Raw genomic sequence first — 17,206 nt, 5'->3', positions numbered from 1 at the left:
GCACTCTTAAAGCCCAATAATGTTTCACCTAAATGGGCTCTAACCTTGGCCTTAATTATTAACATTTAAACCGCTCTTTATTTAACCGACAAAACCTTTAGTCGTGTAGTTAGGGTTTTACTTACTAATCCGCCATTCACTTTATTTGTAATCAGAAACTGAAAACTAACCAAACATAACTGCAGTCTCTTCTTGTTTCGATGGAACTCAATAAGGATCAGACAGTCATGTCGGAGGATAAAAAGCCTCAAGATCCAAATCCCAGATTTGCTTGCGAAGGTTGCAGCGTTCTGCTCGACATCAACGATGGTGACCGTCTCGTCTTCGCTCGTTTATCTAGTGGCGCGTGCGTCTTCTTCCTCAATATCTTAATTTATCCAGATTGATTCTCATCCTCAATTCTATTGTTTTTAATTTTTTTTTTGATTCTTTTCTCTCCCTCTTCTTGCAGTATATTAAAAATTGGGAATAAGAATTATTCTTTAAAGCCATTGATCGGAGCTCCGTTTGGATCTCTGTTCCAAGTCGAAACCGGAGAAGATGGTTCTTTCCTCTCTCGCATTCTTCCCATTAAACAAGGTTTGTTATTATTGAATACCAAATTCACATTATCCTCTATACTGAATACAAAAGAAACTGAGTTTTTGTAAATTGGTTATAGATGGATTGAATTTGGTCTAATTGATGTTTGCTTACACAGAAAGTAACAGTAATAATGTTATGGACGATTCGAGAGATAATCGAGAAATCGTCGACAATAATGAAGCTCAGAATCTTACTGGTGAAGAAATTGAAGCTATGCGGAGGTTAGAAGAATTCTTTATATCGTCTGTGTTTATTATATTGAATGCGTACATTGGAAGATTTGGTAACGTTTTTCTCTTTTATGAGTAGAGAGGGTGCAAAAGGGGATGAAATTATTGAAGCTCTAATTGCAAACAGCAAAACTTTTGATAAGAAGTTTCAGTTGTCTCAGGTAATGTATTTATATTGTTAATGAATCTCTCTGCTTCTACTTTTGAAAGTTTGGGAGACATATAGTTGATTTTTCTTGTTACCTCTTTGTAGGAAAAATATAAGCTTAAAAAGCAGAAGAAATATGCACCAAAGCTGCTTCTTCGACGGCCTTTTGCTCGAAGGTATTTATTTGTTCGGTTTTTTTCTGTCTTTTTTTTTTCTGACTTCTTCCGTTTCTCTTATGGATGGATCTCTTTATGTTTAACAGTATATGTGAAGCTTATTTCAAGAAATACCCAGCCAGAATTGGGTAAGTACACTTTGTTTGTTTTCTTTACTTGTGTATTCTGAAGATCCTGAATCCTTTTTTCTCTGTTGAGATTGAATTATGTATTGATGGTTCTGTATATCTTTTTTTTTTGTGTGTTGTAGATTCTTACGAGTAGATGCGTTATCTCTTCTGTTAACGATGGCTAATGTCACTGCATACTCGGATGTGCTTGTGGTGGATATGGTTGGTGGCCTTGTCACTGGTGCAGTGGCTGAAAGATTAGGAGGTATATAGCTTTTTGCAATCCTACATCACATTAATAAGACCACTGCATATTTATCTGTGTGTCTTATATGTATATATTCCTTTTAACAGGCACTGGTTATGTTTGCAATACATATAAGGGAAGTTCTCCTTATCCTGTGGAGATGGTAAGGATGTTCAACTTTAGTGACAAGGTTTTAAAGAGGTATGTTCGATTGGTCTCCCTAGTCTTTTTTTCTTTTCTCTCTAGCCTCTCTAATTGTAGCCGTTCTATATGATGTAACTGTAATTGACATTTATGTGTTCCTTTTCTTATGTGTAGGATCGTGCAGTCATCGATAAACGAGCTCTCGTCAGCCAAAACTGCGTCTACTGAAGGAAACAATCAACAAGAAGGAGTTTGCAAAGCTGAGAACAATATTAATGCAAGTTGCCAACCTATACTGTTTCACTTGAGTCTTTATTTGAGAAATATATTGTGATTGTAACAGAAGGTTTTAACTGAAAAATGCAGGAAACAGCTACATCTGATGTTATGGTTGAAGAAATATCTGTGACAACTGAGGCTGGAGTAGTAGATATTGTTGTACCAGAGAGCAAAATTATCAAAGCCGCAAAAGCTGGAGCCAAAGCTTCAAAAGAAACAATAGAGATGTGGCAAGAAAACGGTTTTTCGAGGTAAGTAAGTAATATAAGTGTTCCTGTGAATGAAAATGGTTTGGCTCATCACTTAAATATAATTGTCTGATTTGCAGTCTAATCATGGCTGCGCAAGACCAAGACCCATGGATCGTAGCTAAGGATGTATTGCCACTACTGTCCTACTCTGCTCCTTTTGCAATATATCATCAGTATTTACAGGTATGTCGTTAGAAGAAAACTATTACTAACTGCTCTCTAACCAAGTTAGAATAGCTCTAATCTGCTTCATTTGGTCTTTAGGCTAGATACAGTAGACCTATAGCTAAGTGAACTTGTTCAAAGCTTTTCATTATATTTGGTAGTAATAAACAAACTCTCATAATAATTATTACAGCCGCTGGCGACATGTATGCACAAGCTTCAACAGGGTAAAATGGCGATCAATCTGCAAATAACAGAACCATGGCTACGCGAATATCAGGTCTGATAATATTCTCAATTTTTTTATTTTGTGTGTGTGTTATAATAATCTCACTAGATCATCAAGAAGTGTGTTGAATGATATATGTATATTTAAAATGCAGGTGCTTCCTTCAAGATCTCACCCTCACATGCAGATGAGTTCTTTTGGAGGCTATGTTCTGAGTGGCATCAGAATCTCTACCACTTGACTGTTGTTTTCATAACCAGAAACTGTGGTTTGATGTTTGGTCTTTTCTTTCACAACGTCTTTCTGGTTGTTTTGTTGTTGTAACATTAAGGGCTTAGATTATGAGAACACTGAAAATAATTGAAAATTTTGACGGATATTTGAAGTTAATACTAGCATTTACCTTCTAATTTTCTTGATGGTTTTGTATGACCACACCTGAAGACTGATAGTCTGATACGCTTGAACTATTTTTGGATGATTAGTGCATCCGATCATTTGAAAGCATTACAAAATACATTATTATACATACGGATACGGTCACCAAACAAGATATCATTGGCTAAGTTTCATACAGATTATGAAACATATCAAGTACATTATATATATACCACGTTGCTTCATTTTCTTCTACTTCCTACTAAAGAAACTTTTTAATTTCCCTTTCTCAATCCTTTCAAGAAGCTTCTTCGAACCAGGAACCTCCAACTCCGACAACTTCTTCAAATAACCAACAGCTCCATGTGAGACCATCAGCTTCTTACACTTCCTGCTCGAACACAAAGCCGCCAAACCCGAAACCGCATACTTCTTTGCCGAGTTACCCGGACTCGGCTCAAGCAACATCACAAGACTCGTCACACTTTTCTCATCTCTCTTCACTTCTCTGCAATTCCTTGGAACCGTAACCAGACTCGCTATAGCTTGAGCAGCAACCTCTCTAGCTCCACTCGCTTTCGCCTCCAACATTCTTATCAACAACGGGATACAACCTGATTCACCGATCATTCTCTTTGTCTCATTTGAGGTAGCAATCCTGCAAATAGTTGACGCAGCCGCTTGCTGAGCTCCGATTGAACCTGATTTAAGAACATGGACTAAACTTGGGATTATCTTGAAGTAAGTCTCTACAGAAACAGAGCCAACAAGATTCCTAATTGCTGCAACTCCTGATTCTTGAGGAAGAGGACCGTCTAAGTAAGCGAGCAGAGTTTGTATTCCGTTCTCTGATATAACCGATCTTCGAAGAGTTTCGTTGCTTGAAGTGAGATTCTGAAGACATTCCGCTGCGTATTCTTTAGATCCCAATAGGATTCCGCAGTTAAGTATGTTAATCATCACTTTCACGATTCCTTCTTCCGCTAGATTCTGTCTTACTTCAGGCACAGCGGAAATGTTCTTCAAAGTACAAGCAGAAGCGGATTGAGAAACAGAGTCCCCTGTTTTGCAAATCTCGATCAACGGACCAACCCCGCCGTGACCAACAATTGAACGCGATGTCTCTGATGAAATAGACATTCTCTGCAACGAAATAACCGCTTTCTCCTTAGCAACAATACTTCCTGATTCTAGTAGCCTTATCAATGAAGGCAATGCGTTCTCAGAGATAAGCCAGTTTTCGCATCCGCCTGATTCCGCTAGAGAGCAGATCACAGTCACCGCGTTTTCCCTTACGCTAGGCGAGGTAGCCGTCAAAAGCTGCACCAAAGACGCGACGTTGGTACGGCCTAGAGCGGTTATAACCGCCTTTTCGTCTTCTTTCATTACCTCGACGAGCTGCTCAAGCGCTTTGCGTTTAGACTCCAAGTGACCTATCTGAAGCCGAGCAAGCAATTCTCTAACGCTGAACGTTTCCAAGTCTTGAGTCGAAGAAGATAAAGGTTTCGTAACTTCTCCAAGAACACCTGTTTTCATTAGCAATCCACAATCTTTCAAGCTAAGATCAATCTTCGCAGATAGAGAATCTAGATCACTCTGCATCTTCAATTTCCCCTCTTGCTTCTCACTTACGCAAACATTCGCGAGCTCGATGGTTTCTTTCAAAGTTTCTAAGACTGCTTGAAGTTGCTCTTTGCATAGAGTGTGCTTAGAGAAGCAAGGATGGCTAGACAAATCCGATAAACATGTCGGTATCTTCTCTAATCTTGAAATGATCACTCTCCATCTGCTTGAGAAACCTTTCACTGTTCTTGCTTTGGACAAAGCGATCGGTACAAGCTCTTGTGCCTGTAATAACAAATCTTCAACTGTTTGATCAAGTAGAGTCACGTTTCCCGTTTTCTCCTCCACCATGATCACACACAAATACAATCCTTGCACTCCGTAGCACTGAATTGCACAAAAGAAGAAAACAAAAACAAAAACTTTAGCGATTTGTAGAAACAAAAAACCAAAGCCAAAAAGGATCAAATATGCCTTGATGAATGATGAGACACACTGGCAAATAATTGATACTTTAGTTCTGTAATAGAAAAAAGTAATGAAGGGAGTAGTTGAATGAGTGATGAACAAGTTGGTAGATTTGTTATAAATAAGGACACGGATTTTAAAACAAAAAGGAAGAAGCCATCAAAAGAGTTTCGAGAATCTTGAAAATCATCACAGAAAAGCTTATCGATATTTGTTTGCTGGAGAACAAAACCCTACCAGACAAAAGTTTTACAAGTCATTTTCCAACTTCCTTTAATTCGTCGGTGTGAACAATAAATGCTACAAAATAGCTAATGATATGATAATAAACAAATACAAGAATCTTCACAATCAGCATCTTCTATTACATGATTGTGTATTAATTTATTTTAATGAGAAGGCTCCTGGGAAACGAAAGTCAAAAGACAAGAATACCCTTCTGAGGAACAAGAGCTTCAATTCAAACACAGATCAAAAACCACAAAGATTGAAGATTAAGCTGGTTTAAGAGGAAAAGCAATAAAGAGAGAAGAGAGACTTTGTTTTAAAGAGAAGATGTGAGTCTTTTTCAACAAATCGTATGCATAAAAACTTCATAAGAGTTCGAACCAAACTCCACTAAAACACACTACACACAAGTTTGGTGACAAATCCACAACTTGTCTTTACTATAAGAAAAGGAACAAAAAATGCTTTTAAAAAAAACCTTTTTCCTTAGAGCTTGTGTAACATGCAAGAGATTCAAAAGAGAACATGAAGAAACAATTGAAACCCAGAGCTCTGTCACATTAAACGATTTAATAATTACCTGGAAACAAAGATCTATGCTTCAGCTTCTGGGTTCGCTGTCTGGACGATAGAATCCCTCTAAAGAATTAGTTGCAGAACTTTGAATTTCGAAATTGAATCAAAAAACAAAAGCAGAAGACACTCTCTTTCACAAAGAGAAGTTAGCTGTGTCAGAGTCGTTTAGTCAGCTTTAGATTTGTTCCGACAGAGCCGTAACGCACGATTTTTATCGTATCGCGAGAATTTTCGAATTCCTCCGATCGAACGGCTCTAGTTCCATCGAACATTCGAACGGTTGGTATACGATTGGAATTTGAAATGGCTCGGTGATTAGCTGACGTGGACGTATGAGCCTAGTCGTCTCGGGAGCGTCACGTGTGCCAATCGATAAAATTGACCTTACGTGTTCGTTGAATTAACGGAAATGCCATTGGTTCAAGCATCATCGGCTTTTGAGGGCCATAAAGGGGAGAAAGTGTCGAGGGGACCGAGGCGCGTGAGGCTTTGTGGGCCTTCTTAACGTGCACGAAACGGCACGCACTTGTCGGCTTTTGTGATTAATTAATTTTATCATTTAGATCATTAATGTAAGGGTTTATTGAGCTAATCATCCTCCAATTTTCATAATCGTTTTAAGGTAATATTAACACGATGAAATAATTAGCACCTACATTTATCCTTCAGATAAATCCATCCAGTACTCCCAAAACCCAGTTTCACTATGATTTTCACATTTCACAATTATTTAGATCAAATGATAAGTAAATGACTATTGTTTTCCTCCTCCTGTTCATAGATAAATTTTGTTAGTTTCATCAAACTTTTAATTGGACCCAAAATATCAATGGATCAAAACGCAACGTATTTGACTATTTGTCATGTTGTAATGATGGGCCTAAATTTGAAGCCCAATATAAAACGAGAACTTCCTATTCTACGCCAATACCCTTATCCTTGTTTGTTTTCGTCTCTCTGGAAGACAGTTCTCGATCCGAAATTGAAATTCTGGAATCGCAAAATTTGCACGAATCCTACTAATTGGAAGATCTAGAATCTCGGGGTTTGATCCATCAGGTTTGCTTCTGCTTCGGCTTCTACACATCTCAGAGAGATTATGATGTCTTGGTGCTTTCTGTTAGAGTTTCCGCTTCTTCTTGATATTCGTCGTCATCGTGGAAGCTCGGGTTTCACATAAAAAATTCTGCTGTGTACATTGTTGGAGCTAGAGATCTCTTCTTTGGTTTTCTTTTGTTGTTATTTAGGATTTTATATGCATTGACTATGAACGCGCGGTTATGAAATCATCGAAACTTTTGGATTTGACTTTTGATGGTTTTTCACTACTGCGAGTGGAAACTCCGAAGATCGTCTATGGATTGTCATGAATATTCAAGAAAATACATAACCATTCATAAAAGAGGAACGAGCTTCGCTGATTAAAACAAAGGATAATCGACAAAGAAGGGTTACTACTAGCTCAAATATCAACAAAAATTCATAATAAACGAAAAGAAAATTTGTGGGTGAGTGAATGGAATGGAGTCATATCTTCTTCTTCAGTCTCACTTTTTCCTGAAAGAGCATCCTTCAGTGAGCTTTGCCTTCCCTCCTGTGGGTGTGCAGAGCAAAGTCTGGCAGTTTCCACACATCACAACGGTCTGAGAGTGGCTGAACACAGTCGTACTGCACCAAATCCAAACCCATCATTTCTTAGTTATTTCATATAGATTTATAACCAAAAACATTTACAGATTCAGACTTTAAAAAAAAAGCTTACATGTTAAAGCAGCCTTGACACTTGACATCCTACATCAACCACATAACATACAAAAGATGTAATCAGAAACCAAATCTAATTGACAAGAAGATTCAAAGTGAATAGGCAGCTAAAAGGTTTGAACTTTCAAGAAATGAAGGAATTAACAAAGAATAGTTCTTACCATGAAAAACGAATTGGGTGATTGAACAAGACGCTTGAGCTTGTGCTTCCTCTTCTCGAGCTCAGCAGGAGGGTTAAGCAGATCAATATCGTTTTGAAGGACCTGAAATTTACACAGATTTTTTTACCAGAATCAGTCAATTATCTCACTTGTGGACTTGTGGTGAAGGAATCAAATCAAGAAATCCTAATTCAAAACTCTTAAAACCTAATGATTGCCCTAAGAAAAGACAAAGCTTGAAACCTAATTTGATATGTTCTTTGTTTTTCGCCACATAAACTATCAGATTCGACGATGGAAAAGAAATTAAGGCAGTCTCTAATGTTCTAAACAAGAGAATCGAAACGAGATTAAAGATTGAGAAATGAGTACTGACCATTTTCGTTAGCTTCTTAGAGATTCTGCAACGACAAGACTTGGAGATCGTATGGAATCAACCGACAAATGATCTTGGGAGATGTAAAACCCTAATTCGCACAACAATGCCGACTTATAGGTTCTGGTCCGAAAGCCCACTGTCAATATTTCTTCTTTTCAACTTTGTCAACATTAACGTTTTGGGCTGAAAAAAATATTAGATCCGGTCCATCATAGATTTACTCTATTGGGCTAAATAATGGACCAATTTTCTTCTCCCACCTAAAATTTTAGTATTTCACAATCCCACATTATTAATTTTGAAAAACCTTTGTCTAATTTAAAGCAAGAAATTAAAACTAAAGGAAAAAAATCAACACATAAAAAATGTACAATAAATAATGATTTTTTTTTCGAAAAATAATTAATGGTCTGACTTCGAGTATTGGTGATGAAAAAACTAGTATATTAATAGTAAGAAATTTTAAAAAAATATTGTAAAACTTGTGACCATTTTTGCTCTTATCCTCTTCACAATTTATTTTCCTTTTCCCTCTTGTTTATTAAAATGGTCACAAGTTTTTGCCGCAATTTTTTTAAAAATTAATTTTGCTCCATTTAAAACAAATGATAAAAATGCGACTTATCCTACTTTTGAAACCGAAACGTCGTCGTTTCTTTCTTTCGCTTTCGTCGTTTTAACACTTAACACTCAAACGAACACGGAGCTTCTATCACTTTTGCCTCGCCGGTATCTAAATGTCGAACACCGTCGAAGATGACGACGACGACTTCCAGATCCCTCCTTCCTCACAGCTTTCGATTCGAAAACCTCTTCACCCAACCAACGCTAACAACATCTCTCACCGCCCTCCTAACAAAAAGCCCAGACTCTGCCGTTACCCGGGTAAAGAAAATGTGACTCCGCCTCCTTCTCCGGATCCGGATCTCTTCTGCTCCTCTTCTACTCCTCACTGTATCTTAGATTGTATCCCATCTAGTGTTGATTGCTCTCTAGGAGATTTCAATGGTCCAATTTCTTCTCTTGGTGAAGAAGATAAAGAGGATAAGGACGACTGTATAAAGGTGAATCGTGAAGGTTATTTGTGTAATTCGATGGAGGCTAGGTTATTGAAATCGAGAATTTGTCTCGGGTTTGATAGTGGAATCCATGAGGATGATGAAGGTTTTGTTGAGTCTAACTCTGAGCTTGATGTGTTGATAAACCTTTGCTCTGAGTCTGAGGGTAGGAGTGGAGAGTTTAGTTTAGGCAAGGATGATTCAATTCAATGCCCATTGTGTTCCATGGATATTTCATCTTTGAGTGAAGAGCAGAGGCAAGTTCATAGCAATACTTGTCTTGATAAGTCATATAATCAGCCTTCTGAGCAAGTAAGCTTCTTTGTTATCTCATAACTGGAATTGATATCAACCTTCAATTTAGGTTAATACAATGAAGTATACTGTGTTCAATTGTTACATCGTTACGCCATTGATTGACTGCTGATTTGTAAATATGATTATTGTAGGACTCCTTGAGGAAATGCGAAAATTTGTCTTCTCTTATAAAAGAATCGATTGATGATCCAGTTCAGCTTCCTCAGCTAGTTACCGACTTGTCTCCAGTGCTGAAATGGCTTAGGAGTCTAGGTTTAGCTAAATATGAAGATGTTTTTATTCGTGAAGAGATCGACTGGGATACCCTTCAGTCACTCACTGAGGAGGTAATGGAACTAAAGTTTACTTATTTATTTATTTACACAGAGAAACAGAATTGAGTATTGACAAGGTTATACTTCCACAGGATCTTCTAAGCATAGGTATCACGTCACTTGGTCCCAGAAAGAAGATTGTGAATGCACTTAGCGGAGTTAGAGATCCCTTTGCATCTTCTGCTGAAGTGCAGGCACAGTCTCATTGTACAAGTGGCCATGTTACAGAGAGACAGAGAGATAAGTCAACCACTCGTAAGGCAAGTGAGCCCAAAAAACCAACTGCAAACAAGTTGATTACAGAGTTTTTCCCTGGTCAGGCTACCGAGGGCACTAAGATCCGGACAGCCCCTAAACCTGTCGCAGAAAAGAGTCCATCAGATTCTAGCTCTAGACGTGCTGTGAGAAGAAATGGCAACAACGGAAAATCTAAAGTTATTCCACATTGGAATTGCATTCCGGGGACACCTTTTCGAGTGGTAATGTTACATAACAAGCTAGGTCATGGTTTAACTTCTCCGCATGAATGCAACAACCTTATTACATATGCATCCTTCTCATTCAAGTCAAATATGCTCATGAAATTAGATTTAAAACGTCATGCTGATGCTGAATATTTATCTTTTAAGTAATCTTTATGTTTGGTGACTTTTCTGGTTTAATATATGTATGCAGGACGCATTCAAGTACCTCACACGCGATTGTTGCCACTGGTTTCTTACACACTTTCATCTCGATCGTAAGTAGTCAGCTGTATGTCTAATTATAAATTACTACACAGAAGAAGCCTGCATATCGTGGAATCAATGCTTAAAGTCTCTGTATTCTCATTCACAGATTATCAAGGTTTGACAAAGTCATTTAGTCATGGGAAGATATACTGTTCCTTAGTTACCGCAAAGTTGGTAAATATGAAGATTGGGATACCTTGGGAGAGACTGCAAGTCCTGGACCTTGGCCAGAAGGTTAATATTTCAGGCATTGATGTGACATGCTTTGATGCAAACCACTGTCCGGGATCCATCATGATACTCTTTGAACCAGCCAACGGTAAGGTGCGTTCTTAAATTAGAAACTTTCAGTGTGTAGTCGTAAGCCTATGTTTAACTTTCCATTCACAAAGGAATTGTCCATGGACTCTGTTGATTTGTATAGGCTGTTCTACATACGGGGGATTTCCGCTATAGTGAAGAGATGTCAAATTGGTTGATTGGATCGCATATCAGCTCTCTTATTCTTGATACTACATACTGTAACCCCCAGGTTCGTCATCCATCAATACTTTGTAGCATAAAGAAAGCTCAAGTTTTTCAGTTAATAACTCTATTCGGTTTTAATTCGTATTTGAAATCCATTTTTGCCACAAGTTTTCCTGCATGATTTCCACTCTTTTGCGATTTCTTCATCTTACATTTAAGTTGAACGAAGAAGAGAACTTTAGAGTTTACGTTTTCTTTTCAAAGCAAGAGTGGTTTGATACAAATGCATCATTTGTTTGCAGTATGACTTTCCAAAGCAAGAGGCGGTAATACAGTTTGTTGTTGAGGCTATTCAAGCAGAAGCATTTAATCCCAAGACCCTTTTCTTAATTGGAAGCTACACCATCGGTAATATGTTCACTCTTCTTTTTCCGTTTCGATATATCATGTTGAGATCTAAATTCTTCCATCTCTTCTCTTTTGAAAGGAAAGGAGAGGCTGTTCTTGGAAGTTGCACGTGTGCTACGGGAAAAGATATACATCAATCCTGCGAAACTAAAACTCCTCGAGTGTTTGGGATTCTCAAAGGATGATATACAGTGGTTTACAGTGAAGGAAGAGGAAAGCCACATTCACGTTGTGCCTTTGTGGACGCTTGCCAGTTTCAAACGGCTGAAGCATGTAGCTAACCGATACACAGTAAGAAACACATCCATTCGGTTTGACTGTCAAAGAAAAACAAAAGAAGTGATAATCTTATTGGCTGATTTCGTTAGAGGTTGAGTTCTAATACTGTTTTCTGTCCTGCAGAACCGTTACAGCCTTATCGTTGCATTTTCTCCTACTGGTTGGACATCTGGTAAGACTAAAAAGAAGTCCCCAGGAAGAAGGTTGCAACAGGGTACAATAATAAGGTAAACTTTTTGCCTATCTTCATGTCCTGTGGCATTGGGCTCAAAATCATGAGGCGGAGAATCTTTATATATATTTCAGGTACGAGGTTCCTTACAGTGAGCATAGCAGCTTCACGGAGCTAAAAGAGTTTGTGCAAAAAGTGTCACCTGAAGTCATCATACCGAGTGTAAACAATGATGGACCTGACTCTGCAGCTGCAATGGTGTCTTTGTTGGTTACGTAGAACTGTGTTTACATCTGCGATAAGCTTTGCAACAAAAAGGCAGCCTCCTTGACTACCAATTGAGCAGAGACGTCAAAGATCTACAACGAAAATGGATATGTTATGTTCTATCTAATTGTAGTTATGTAACCACATGATTATGTAGTGTTTTTCATCACAAACTCCGAATGCATTTGTTATATCAACTACTTTGGTCTTTACTTATTTCCACTGAAGAAATGCAAGTTGCAGACTAAATCCGTAATAAGAGACCAAGCTCATGGAATTGTTGAGTTTGCTGCAATTCAATGAGGAATATAGAAAACAGATATGCAGATTCGCATAAAGTATCTGTTAGAAAGGACACTTAAAATTGATAAATACTCTAATATCAATCTTCCAGTAAACAAATACATAAAGTTTGGGTAGTCGTAGAGATTACAAACAACAAGTATCAAAATTTGTTACAAAATCCTAGACAATCAGATCTTTTTATCCACCATGCAAAGTGGAAATGAAAACTACAACATCTTTATCTTCGATTACTGTATCGAGCTGACCACTTAGCTCCCAATCACAGTCATTCACCAGCACAAGAACCCCAGGTCTCCTGCACAACAGTTATTAACCTTCATTGAGCTTAATAAAGAAGTCTTAATGAAATCTTAACCTACAATGAGCTGATAAAGAAGAAAAATAGTCTTACACAGTATCTCCTTTCATGAACATCTCAGGTCTCTCTTTGATCAGATTTGTACGAACCCATGAAAGCAAATGCTTCATGGTAAACTAATCCAGGAATCAGAAAAGTGGAATGAGTGAGAGAAAAATTGCGAGCTTTATGATCCAAAAACATAAGAACTCAAGCTTACATCATCAGAGTCAGCTCCATTGGGCAAATCAACGTTTACTTTATGAATCTTTTCAGAATCACAGAGCAGCTCTAACCCACCCCTACACATCACATGTCAAGTTTCACTCTTCTCAATCATTGAACAACAACTAAAACACACACATGGTTCAAGTTCTTAAATTTCAGTATTACATACAATCAATCAGGAAAATAATCTCAAAAGACACCAAGTCAAAATCAGAACTTTAGTGAGGTAAAAACTAAAAACGCTACGAATAACAAAACTCCGATTACGAAAAGATTAAGTGATAATCGTACCCGAATTCAAGAGTTAATTGCATCGTCGTTGATGTTTGCAGGAGGAACCAAATTCAAAACCCAGCTCTTCTAGGGTTCGTTCGTGTGGTGTTGTTGTTCACTGTAAAACGACATCGTTCAGGTTGAAGACATGTTGGGCTATTTAATTGGGCCTAAAAATATACTACAAGATAAGGCCTATTACTTTTCCCGATGAATCATCATCTTATGTTAAAAAATTACTTATCGCATCGTAACCGTTGATTACAGGAACTGTAACGTATCAACGGACGATATTGATTCCTAGTTTGTCACTGAAAATAGAAAATAGATGGTGCCTGATATTTTTCCAGCGACCGGCAAAATTGCAACCAGGAAGAGAAAGAAAATCAGAGATTGATTTAACGTGAATGGAATTTTGTTGTTTCCCAATTTCTTCTGAGAAATAGCAAAGTTCAGTTTTGTTTCTCTCTATCTGAAGCTCAATGGAAGCTTATAAGCAATGGGTTTGGAGAAATAGAGAGTATGTACAATCCTTTGGATCCTTTGCCAACGTAAGATTCATTTTTATTACTCTTCTCCTTAATTTATTTTCCAGTTTGATTATGTTCTGATTCTCTGTCGATTTGGGTTTGTTTTCGTCTCGTCGTTAGTGTCAATTTCTAAGTTTTTCATCGTCTGCTTGTTTGAATATTTTTTGCTTGAAGGGTTGTGTTTTAAAATCGAAGCTTTTATTTATTGGGTTTAAGAATGAAAACCCTTTGAAAAAATTTAAGAGTTGAATCAGTTCGATCTTTTAATTCGTAGTTGTGGAATTCATCAGCTGATAGTTCGTCAAATATGTTTGTTTTGTTGCAGGGATTGACATGGCTGCTTCCTGAGAAGTTTTCTGCTTCAGAGATTGGACCAGAAGCAGGTTTTGTGATACTTTGGTAACATTTTACTGCTTTCAATCTTAGAATAACTGTTTCCTTTATCCCTGTTAGCTCCTAAAGTCTCTTGTCTGAATAATGAACACTGTCCTATACTCAGTTTTATCGGTTCTTCTCAAATTACATACTTCACTTGTACCTCCTCACATGTTTCGTGTCCTAAGTCTTTAACATTAGAACCTTCAAGTTCCAAAGAATGTTTCTTTCTTTCTTCTTTTGTCAGTTTTGTGTTCATGGAAGTGTGATTGAAGTTTTTTGGTAATCTTCTTTGTAGTAACGGCTTTTTTGGGCATATTCTCAACGATAAATGAACACATAATTGAAAATGCTCCAACACCTCGTGGCCATGTTGGATCTTCCGGGAATGATCCATCCCTTTCTTATCCACTACTCATCGCCATCCTCAAGGATTTGGAAACTGTTGTGGAAGTGGCAGCTGAACACTTCTATGGAGACAAAAAATGGAACTACATTATTCTCACTGAAGCTATGAAGTAAGCTTGCTTTCTTCTGATCACTTGGATCTACACAACCTACTTAGTTGGCATTTTGATATCTTGAAAACTTTGAATTTTCAGGGCTGTCATTAGGTTAGCCTTGTTCCGGAATAGTGGGTATAAGATGCTTCTTCAAGGAGGGGAAACACCTAATGAGGAGAAAGATTCTAACCAATCCGAGTCGCAAAATAGAGCTGGTAATTCGGGTAGAAATCTCGGGCCTCATGGTCTTGGAAACCAAAATCATCATAATCCATGGAACTTGGAAGGACGGGCGATGTCTGCTTTAAGTTCATTTGGTCAGAATGCAAGAACAACAACATCTTCTACCCCCGGTTGGTCTCGAAGAATTCAACATCAGCAAGCAGTTATAGAGCCTCCAATGATCAAGGAGAGGCGAAGAACGATGTCCGAGCTACTTACTGAGAAGGGTGTTAATGGAGCGTTGTTTGCGATTGGTGAGGTTCTTTACATAACGAGACCGCTCATTTACGTTCTTTTCATCAGAAAATATGGAGTCCGATCTTGGATTCCTTGGGCTATATCGCTTTCTGTGGACACACTGGGGATGGGTCTTCTTGCAAATTCGAAGTGGTGGGGAGAGAAGAGCAAGCAAGTCCATTTCTCAGGACCTGAAAAGGATGAGGTTAGAAATCTCTTGGACCTCAATACAACAGTAATGTTGAACCGATTTAACTCATATTCTTGTTACTTCTTCAGCTGAGGAGACGAAAACTGATATGGGCATTGTACCTCATGAGAGATCCATTCTTCACCAAGTACACAAGGTGAGTGTTCTTATGGTTTCAATTATGGCATTTTCTGAAATGGGAAAAATTGAAACCGAAGTGGTTCATTTCCTCTTGGCTCTTATGTTAATATTAGATTTGGTATCCCTGGGTTTTAGGCTTAAAGCTTAAGCTATCGCGGGTTACTAATAAATCAAATATGCTTGTCTTGCAATTGCAGGCAGAAGCTGGAAAGCTCTCAAAAGAAGCTGGAACTAATTCCATTGATCGGATTCCTCACAGGTTTACTTTTTAAAGCTTTCATTTCATTCACGAGATCACTGATTGTCTTGTCTACTTGCCATCTACTGACCTTATTTTGGTTCTCTCATGGAAATTGCAGAGAAAATTGTGGAGCTTTTGGAGGGAGCTCAGTCACGGTACACTTACATATCGGGATCGTGAGGTTAAGCGTTTTACTTATGGTTTATATGCAACGGAAGAATATTGCCATTGTTGGAATGCTTTTTCAGATCATCAAAGGCTCCTACAGATTTCTTAGGGAATGGTTTCAGGCTTTTGTTAGAAATTGTGTTTATTGCAACAGGTAGAGAACATAACCATAGACAGATGTATCTGAAGAGATAAGCTTCTCTATGTCTAAAGAAATGGACCGATACGAATAAAACAAGCATCATTAAAGATTAAATGGTTTGTAAGAAATACTACACTTATTTATGTGAAATTGTGTGGTTAGTGAAAAGTAAAAACATCGGAATCCAAAACCTCAAATTTACCAATCAGCCCAAATTATTGATGCTGGCGTAATGAATGGTATGCTGATGGTAGGCAAAAGTTGGTGGCTGCGAAAATTACAACATTATCCCTCTGTGGTGGACCCGAATCTGTAATCGGAAAAGGTGGAACCCACTTGGTTTAACTTTTAAGCCTAAAAGGTTACTACCGGTTTGACCGGTTTATAATTTGGTGTTTAATTCTAATCCCGGATCCGTTTGTTTGTTAATCTCAAGGCCACGTTATCGCCAATATTTTGATTTTTGAGTGGGTAGGGAATGGTGGGGTCGAATAGTTGGGCCTAGCCCTCAACAATGTGTGGAACTGAAGAGAGTAGGGTCCAGCTCAGGCCCACATTCACATTTTCGTTTTGTAGCCTTTCTTTTCTGGTGCTTACGGTCCCTCTTTCTGGTCGGTCGTATGTACAAGTAGCATAGCTAGTGGTTCAAACCCGAAACAAGTACCAACGAATCAAAATAAGTTTGAATCGGTTACATCTAGTTACCGTCGAACTTACAATCATTTCGATTACTTTGATCTGATTTCTAGTTCGGTTTGTATGTTTAATATCCGGATTGTACAAGTACACAAGTACATAAGTATGCGTATATGTATGTGACCGGTTTAATCAAAGGACGGACGATAGGAGGATTTTGGAATCCTGGAAAGAGGATTATTCCATAGACACTAATTAGCTTTTTGGTGGCGCAGCCTTGTGACCTACATTAATGGGGTCCAACCCCAAGTATGGGCTTACAGCTTTTTCCATAAAATTAAAGTAAATCTTTTTTTGCCTAACCAATAAAAATTATTGAAAATCTTTCCAACCATAGAAAAGTTAAATTTGATCAGCGATGGAAATTTTTGTACAAAGCTAGGTATTTCATTTGGGAGTGTACTAGTAACTAGTAAGTACTAACCAGAATGAGTTTCTGATTTTGGATTTTGAAGCTTTTCTTAGGTTAAAAAACAAGTATATTACTAAACAATAAAAGAAAAACATTTTGTGAAAAGAGA

The 17,206-nt window shown here is 37.9% G+C and overlaps 6 protein-coding genes and 1 long non-coding RNA gene across 12 annotated transcripts; 4 read left to right on the top strand and 3 right to left on the bottom strand.

Annotated features, from left to right (window-relative positions):
• Window positions 1–50: 50 nt before the first annotated feature.
• AT2G45730 (eukaryotic initiation factor 3 gamma subunit family protein) lies at window positions 51–3,060 on the top strand. Its single transcript, NM_130136.4, has 13 exons — window positions 51–346; window positions 452–579; window positions 701–806; window positions 895–976; window positions 1,069–1,139; window positions 1,226–1,267; window positions 1,390–1,514; window positions 1,604–1,697; window positions 1,815–1,917; window positions 2,007–2,170; window positions 2,248–2,353; window positions 2,529–2,615; window positions 2,719–3,060. Exons 1-13 carry the CDS (start codon window positions 201–203, stop codon window positions 2,803–2,805), a joined length of 1,341 nt encoding a protein of 446 aa, NP_566054.1. The 5' UTR covers window positions 51–200; the 3' UTR covers window positions 2,806–3,060.
• AT2G45720 (ARM repeat superfamily protein) lies at window positions 2,950–6,238 on the bottom strand (the record flags this gene model as incomplete). 5 transcript variants are annotated; one of them, NM_001337148.1, is made up of 2 exons in its annotated part: window positions 5,211–5,313; window positions 2,950–5,175 (listed from the first exon to the last, which is right to left on the bottom strand). In NM_001337148.1, exon 2 carries the CDS (start codon window positions 4,854–4,856, stop codon window positions 3,195–3,197), a length of 1,662 nt encoding a protein of 553 aa, NP_001318430.1. In that variant the 5' UTR covers window positions 4,857–5,175; window positions 5,211–5,313. The 5 variants fall into 5 exon arrangements, with proteins under 5 accessions (NP_001318430.1, NP_182096.1, NP_001323799.1 ...); NM_130135.4 differs by lacking the exon at window positions 5,211–5,313 and adding an exon at window positions 5,782–6,238 and having other exon boundaries at window positions 3,033–4,892; NM_001337149.1 differs by having other exon boundaries at window positions 3,195–4,892; window positions 4,980–5,313.
• On the top strand, window positions 3,863–4,615 carry AT2G09660. Its single transcript, NR_140577.1, has one exon. It is a non-coding gene; the product is annotated as an other RNA (long non-coding RNA).
• A 412-nt stretch (window positions 6,239–6,650) lies between the features above and the next one.
• On the bottom strand, window positions 6,651–8,194 carry AT2G45710 (Zinc-binding ribosomal protein family protein). Its single transcript, NM_130134.4, has 4 exons — window positions 8,079–8,194; window positions 7,703–7,804; window positions 7,540–7,568; window positions 6,651–7,445 (listed from the first exon to the last, which is right to left on the bottom strand). The coding sequence occupies exons 1-4, from the start codon at window positions 8,079–8,081 to the stop codon at window positions 7,325–7,327; spliced, it is 255 nt and encodes an 84-aa protein (NP_182095.1). The 5' UTR covers window positions 8,082–8,194; the 3' UTR covers window positions 6,651–7,324.
• A 465-nt stretch (window positions 8,195–8,659) lies between these two features.
• On the top strand, window positions 8,660–12,387 carry AT2G45700 (sterile alpha motif (SAM) domain-containing protein). Of its 2 annotated transcripts, NM_130133.4 has the most exons (10): window positions 8,660–9,451; window positions 9,589–9,783; window positions 9,864–10,250; window positions 10,447–10,510; window positions 10,609–10,826; window positions 10,927–11,034; window positions 11,273–11,378; window positions 11,458–11,669; window positions 11,781–11,884; window positions 11,964–12,387. In NM_130133.4, the coding sequence occupies exons 1-10, from the start codon at window positions 8,819–8,821 to the stop codon at window positions 12,106–12,108; spliced, it is 2,172 nt and encodes a 723-aa protein (NP_182094.1). In that variant the 5' UTR covers window positions 8,660–8,818; the 3' UTR covers window positions 12,109–12,387. The 2 variants fall into 2 exon arrangements, with proteins under 2 accessions (NP_182094.1, NP_001323744.1); NM_001337147.1 differs by having other exon boundaries at window positions 8,758–9,451; window positions 11,273–11,669; window positions 11,964–12,351.
• Window positions 12,388–12,424: 37 nt separating this feature from the next.
• AT2G45695 (Ubiquitin related modifier 1) lies at window positions 12,425–13,370 on the bottom strand. The gene is made up of 4 exons (NM_001084595.3): window positions 13,259–13,370; window positions 12,960–13,041; window positions 12,794–12,876; window positions 12,425–12,697 (listed from the first exon to the last, which is right to left on the bottom strand). Exons 1-4 carry the CDS (start codon window positions 13,279–13,281, stop codon window positions 12,580–12,582), a joined length of 306 nt encoding a protein of 101 aa, NP_001078064.1. The 5' UTR covers window positions 13,282–13,370; the 3' UTR covers window positions 12,425–12,579.
• Window positions 13,371–13,560: 190 nt separating this feature from the next.
• Window positions 13,561–16,157, top strand: SSE1 (shrunken seed protein (SSE1)). Its single transcript, NM_130132.4, has 7 exons — window positions 13,561–13,791; window positions 14,096–14,153; window positions 14,444–14,663; window positions 14,748–15,312; window positions 15,387–15,454; window positions 15,636–15,697; window positions 15,798–16,157. The coding sequence occupies exons 1-7, from the start codon at window positions 13,723–13,725 to the stop codon at window positions 15,857–15,859; spliced, it is 1,104 nt and encodes a 367-aa protein (NP_566053.1). The 5' UTR covers window positions 13,561–13,722; the 3' UTR covers window positions 15,860–16,157.
• The last annotated feature ends 1,049 nt before the right edge of the window (window positions 16,158–17,206 follow it).

This window comes from Arabidopsis thaliana, chromosome 2, assembly GCF_000001735.4.
Source record: "Arabidopsis thaliana chromosome 2, partial sequence".
Classification (NCBI taxonomy): domain Eukaryota; kingdom Viridiplantae; phylum Streptophyta; class Magnoliopsida; order Brassicales; family Brassicaceae; genus Arabidopsis; species Arabidopsis thaliana.
This window is presented reverse-complemented; position numbering and strand designations above follow the sequence as displayed.

Excerpts from the sequence above, each read along its gene's own strand:
- AT2G45730 (NM_130136.4), top strand. The coding sequence starts at position 201 with ATGGAACTCAATAAGGATCAGACAGTCATGTCGGAGGATAAAAAGCCT. Across the intron at positions 580-700 it reads CATTCTTCCCATTAAACAAG|AAAGTAACAGTAATAATGTT; the intron begins GTTTGTTATTAT and ends TTGCTTACACAG. Across the intron at positions 1,268-1,389 it reads AAATACCCAGCCAGAATTGG|ATTCTTACGAGTAGATGCGT; the intron begins GTAAGTACACTT and ends TGTGTGTTGTAG.
- AT2G45710 (NM_130134.4), bottom strand. Across the intron at positions 7,569-7,702 it reads CACCCAATTCGTTTTTCATG|GATGTCAAGTGTCAAGGCTG; the intron begins GTAAGAACTATT and ends TGGTTGATGTAG. Across the intron at positions 7,446-7,539 it reads TGTCAAGGCTGCTTTAACAT|TACGACTGTGTTCAGCCACT; the intron begins GTAAGCTTTTTT and ends GATTTGGTGCAG.
- AT2G45700 (NM_130133.4), top strand. The coding sequence starts at position 8,819 with ATGTCGAACACCGTCGAAGATGACGACGACGACTTCCAGATCCCTCCT. Across the intron at positions 9,784-9,863 it reads TTCAGTCACTCACTGAGGAG|GATCTTCTAAGCATAGGTAT; the intron begins GTAATGGAACTA and ends ATACTTCCACAG. Across the intron at positions 10,511-10,608 it reads TACACACTTTCATCTCGATC|ATTATCAAGGTTTGACAAAG; the intron begins GTAAGTAGTCAG and ends TCTCATTCACAG.
- AT2G45695 (NM_001084595.3), bottom strand. The coding sequence starts at position 13,281 with ATGCAATTAACTCTTGAATTCGG. Across the intron at positions 13,042-13,258 it reads CAATTAACTCTTGAATTCGG|GGGTGGGTTAGAGCTGCTCT; the intron begins GTACGATTATCA and ends TGTGATGTGTAG. Across the intron at positions 12,877-12,959 it reads ATGGAGCTGACTCTGATGAT|TTTACCATGAAGCATTTGCT; the intron begins GTAAGCTTGAGT and ends TTCCTGGATTAG.
- SSE1 (NM_130132.4), top strand. The coding sequence starts at position 13,723 with ATGGAAGCTTATAAGCAATGGGTTTGGAGAAATAGAGAGTATGTACAA. Across the intron at positions 13,792-14,095 it reads CCTTTGGATCCTTTGCCAAC|GGATTGACATGGCTGCTTCC; the intron begins GTAAGATTCATT and ends GTTTTGTTGCAG. Across the intron at positions 14,664-14,747 it reads ATTCTCACTGAAGCTATGAA|GGCTGTCATTAGGTTAGCCT; the intron begins GTAAGCTTGCTT and ends TTGAATTTTCAG.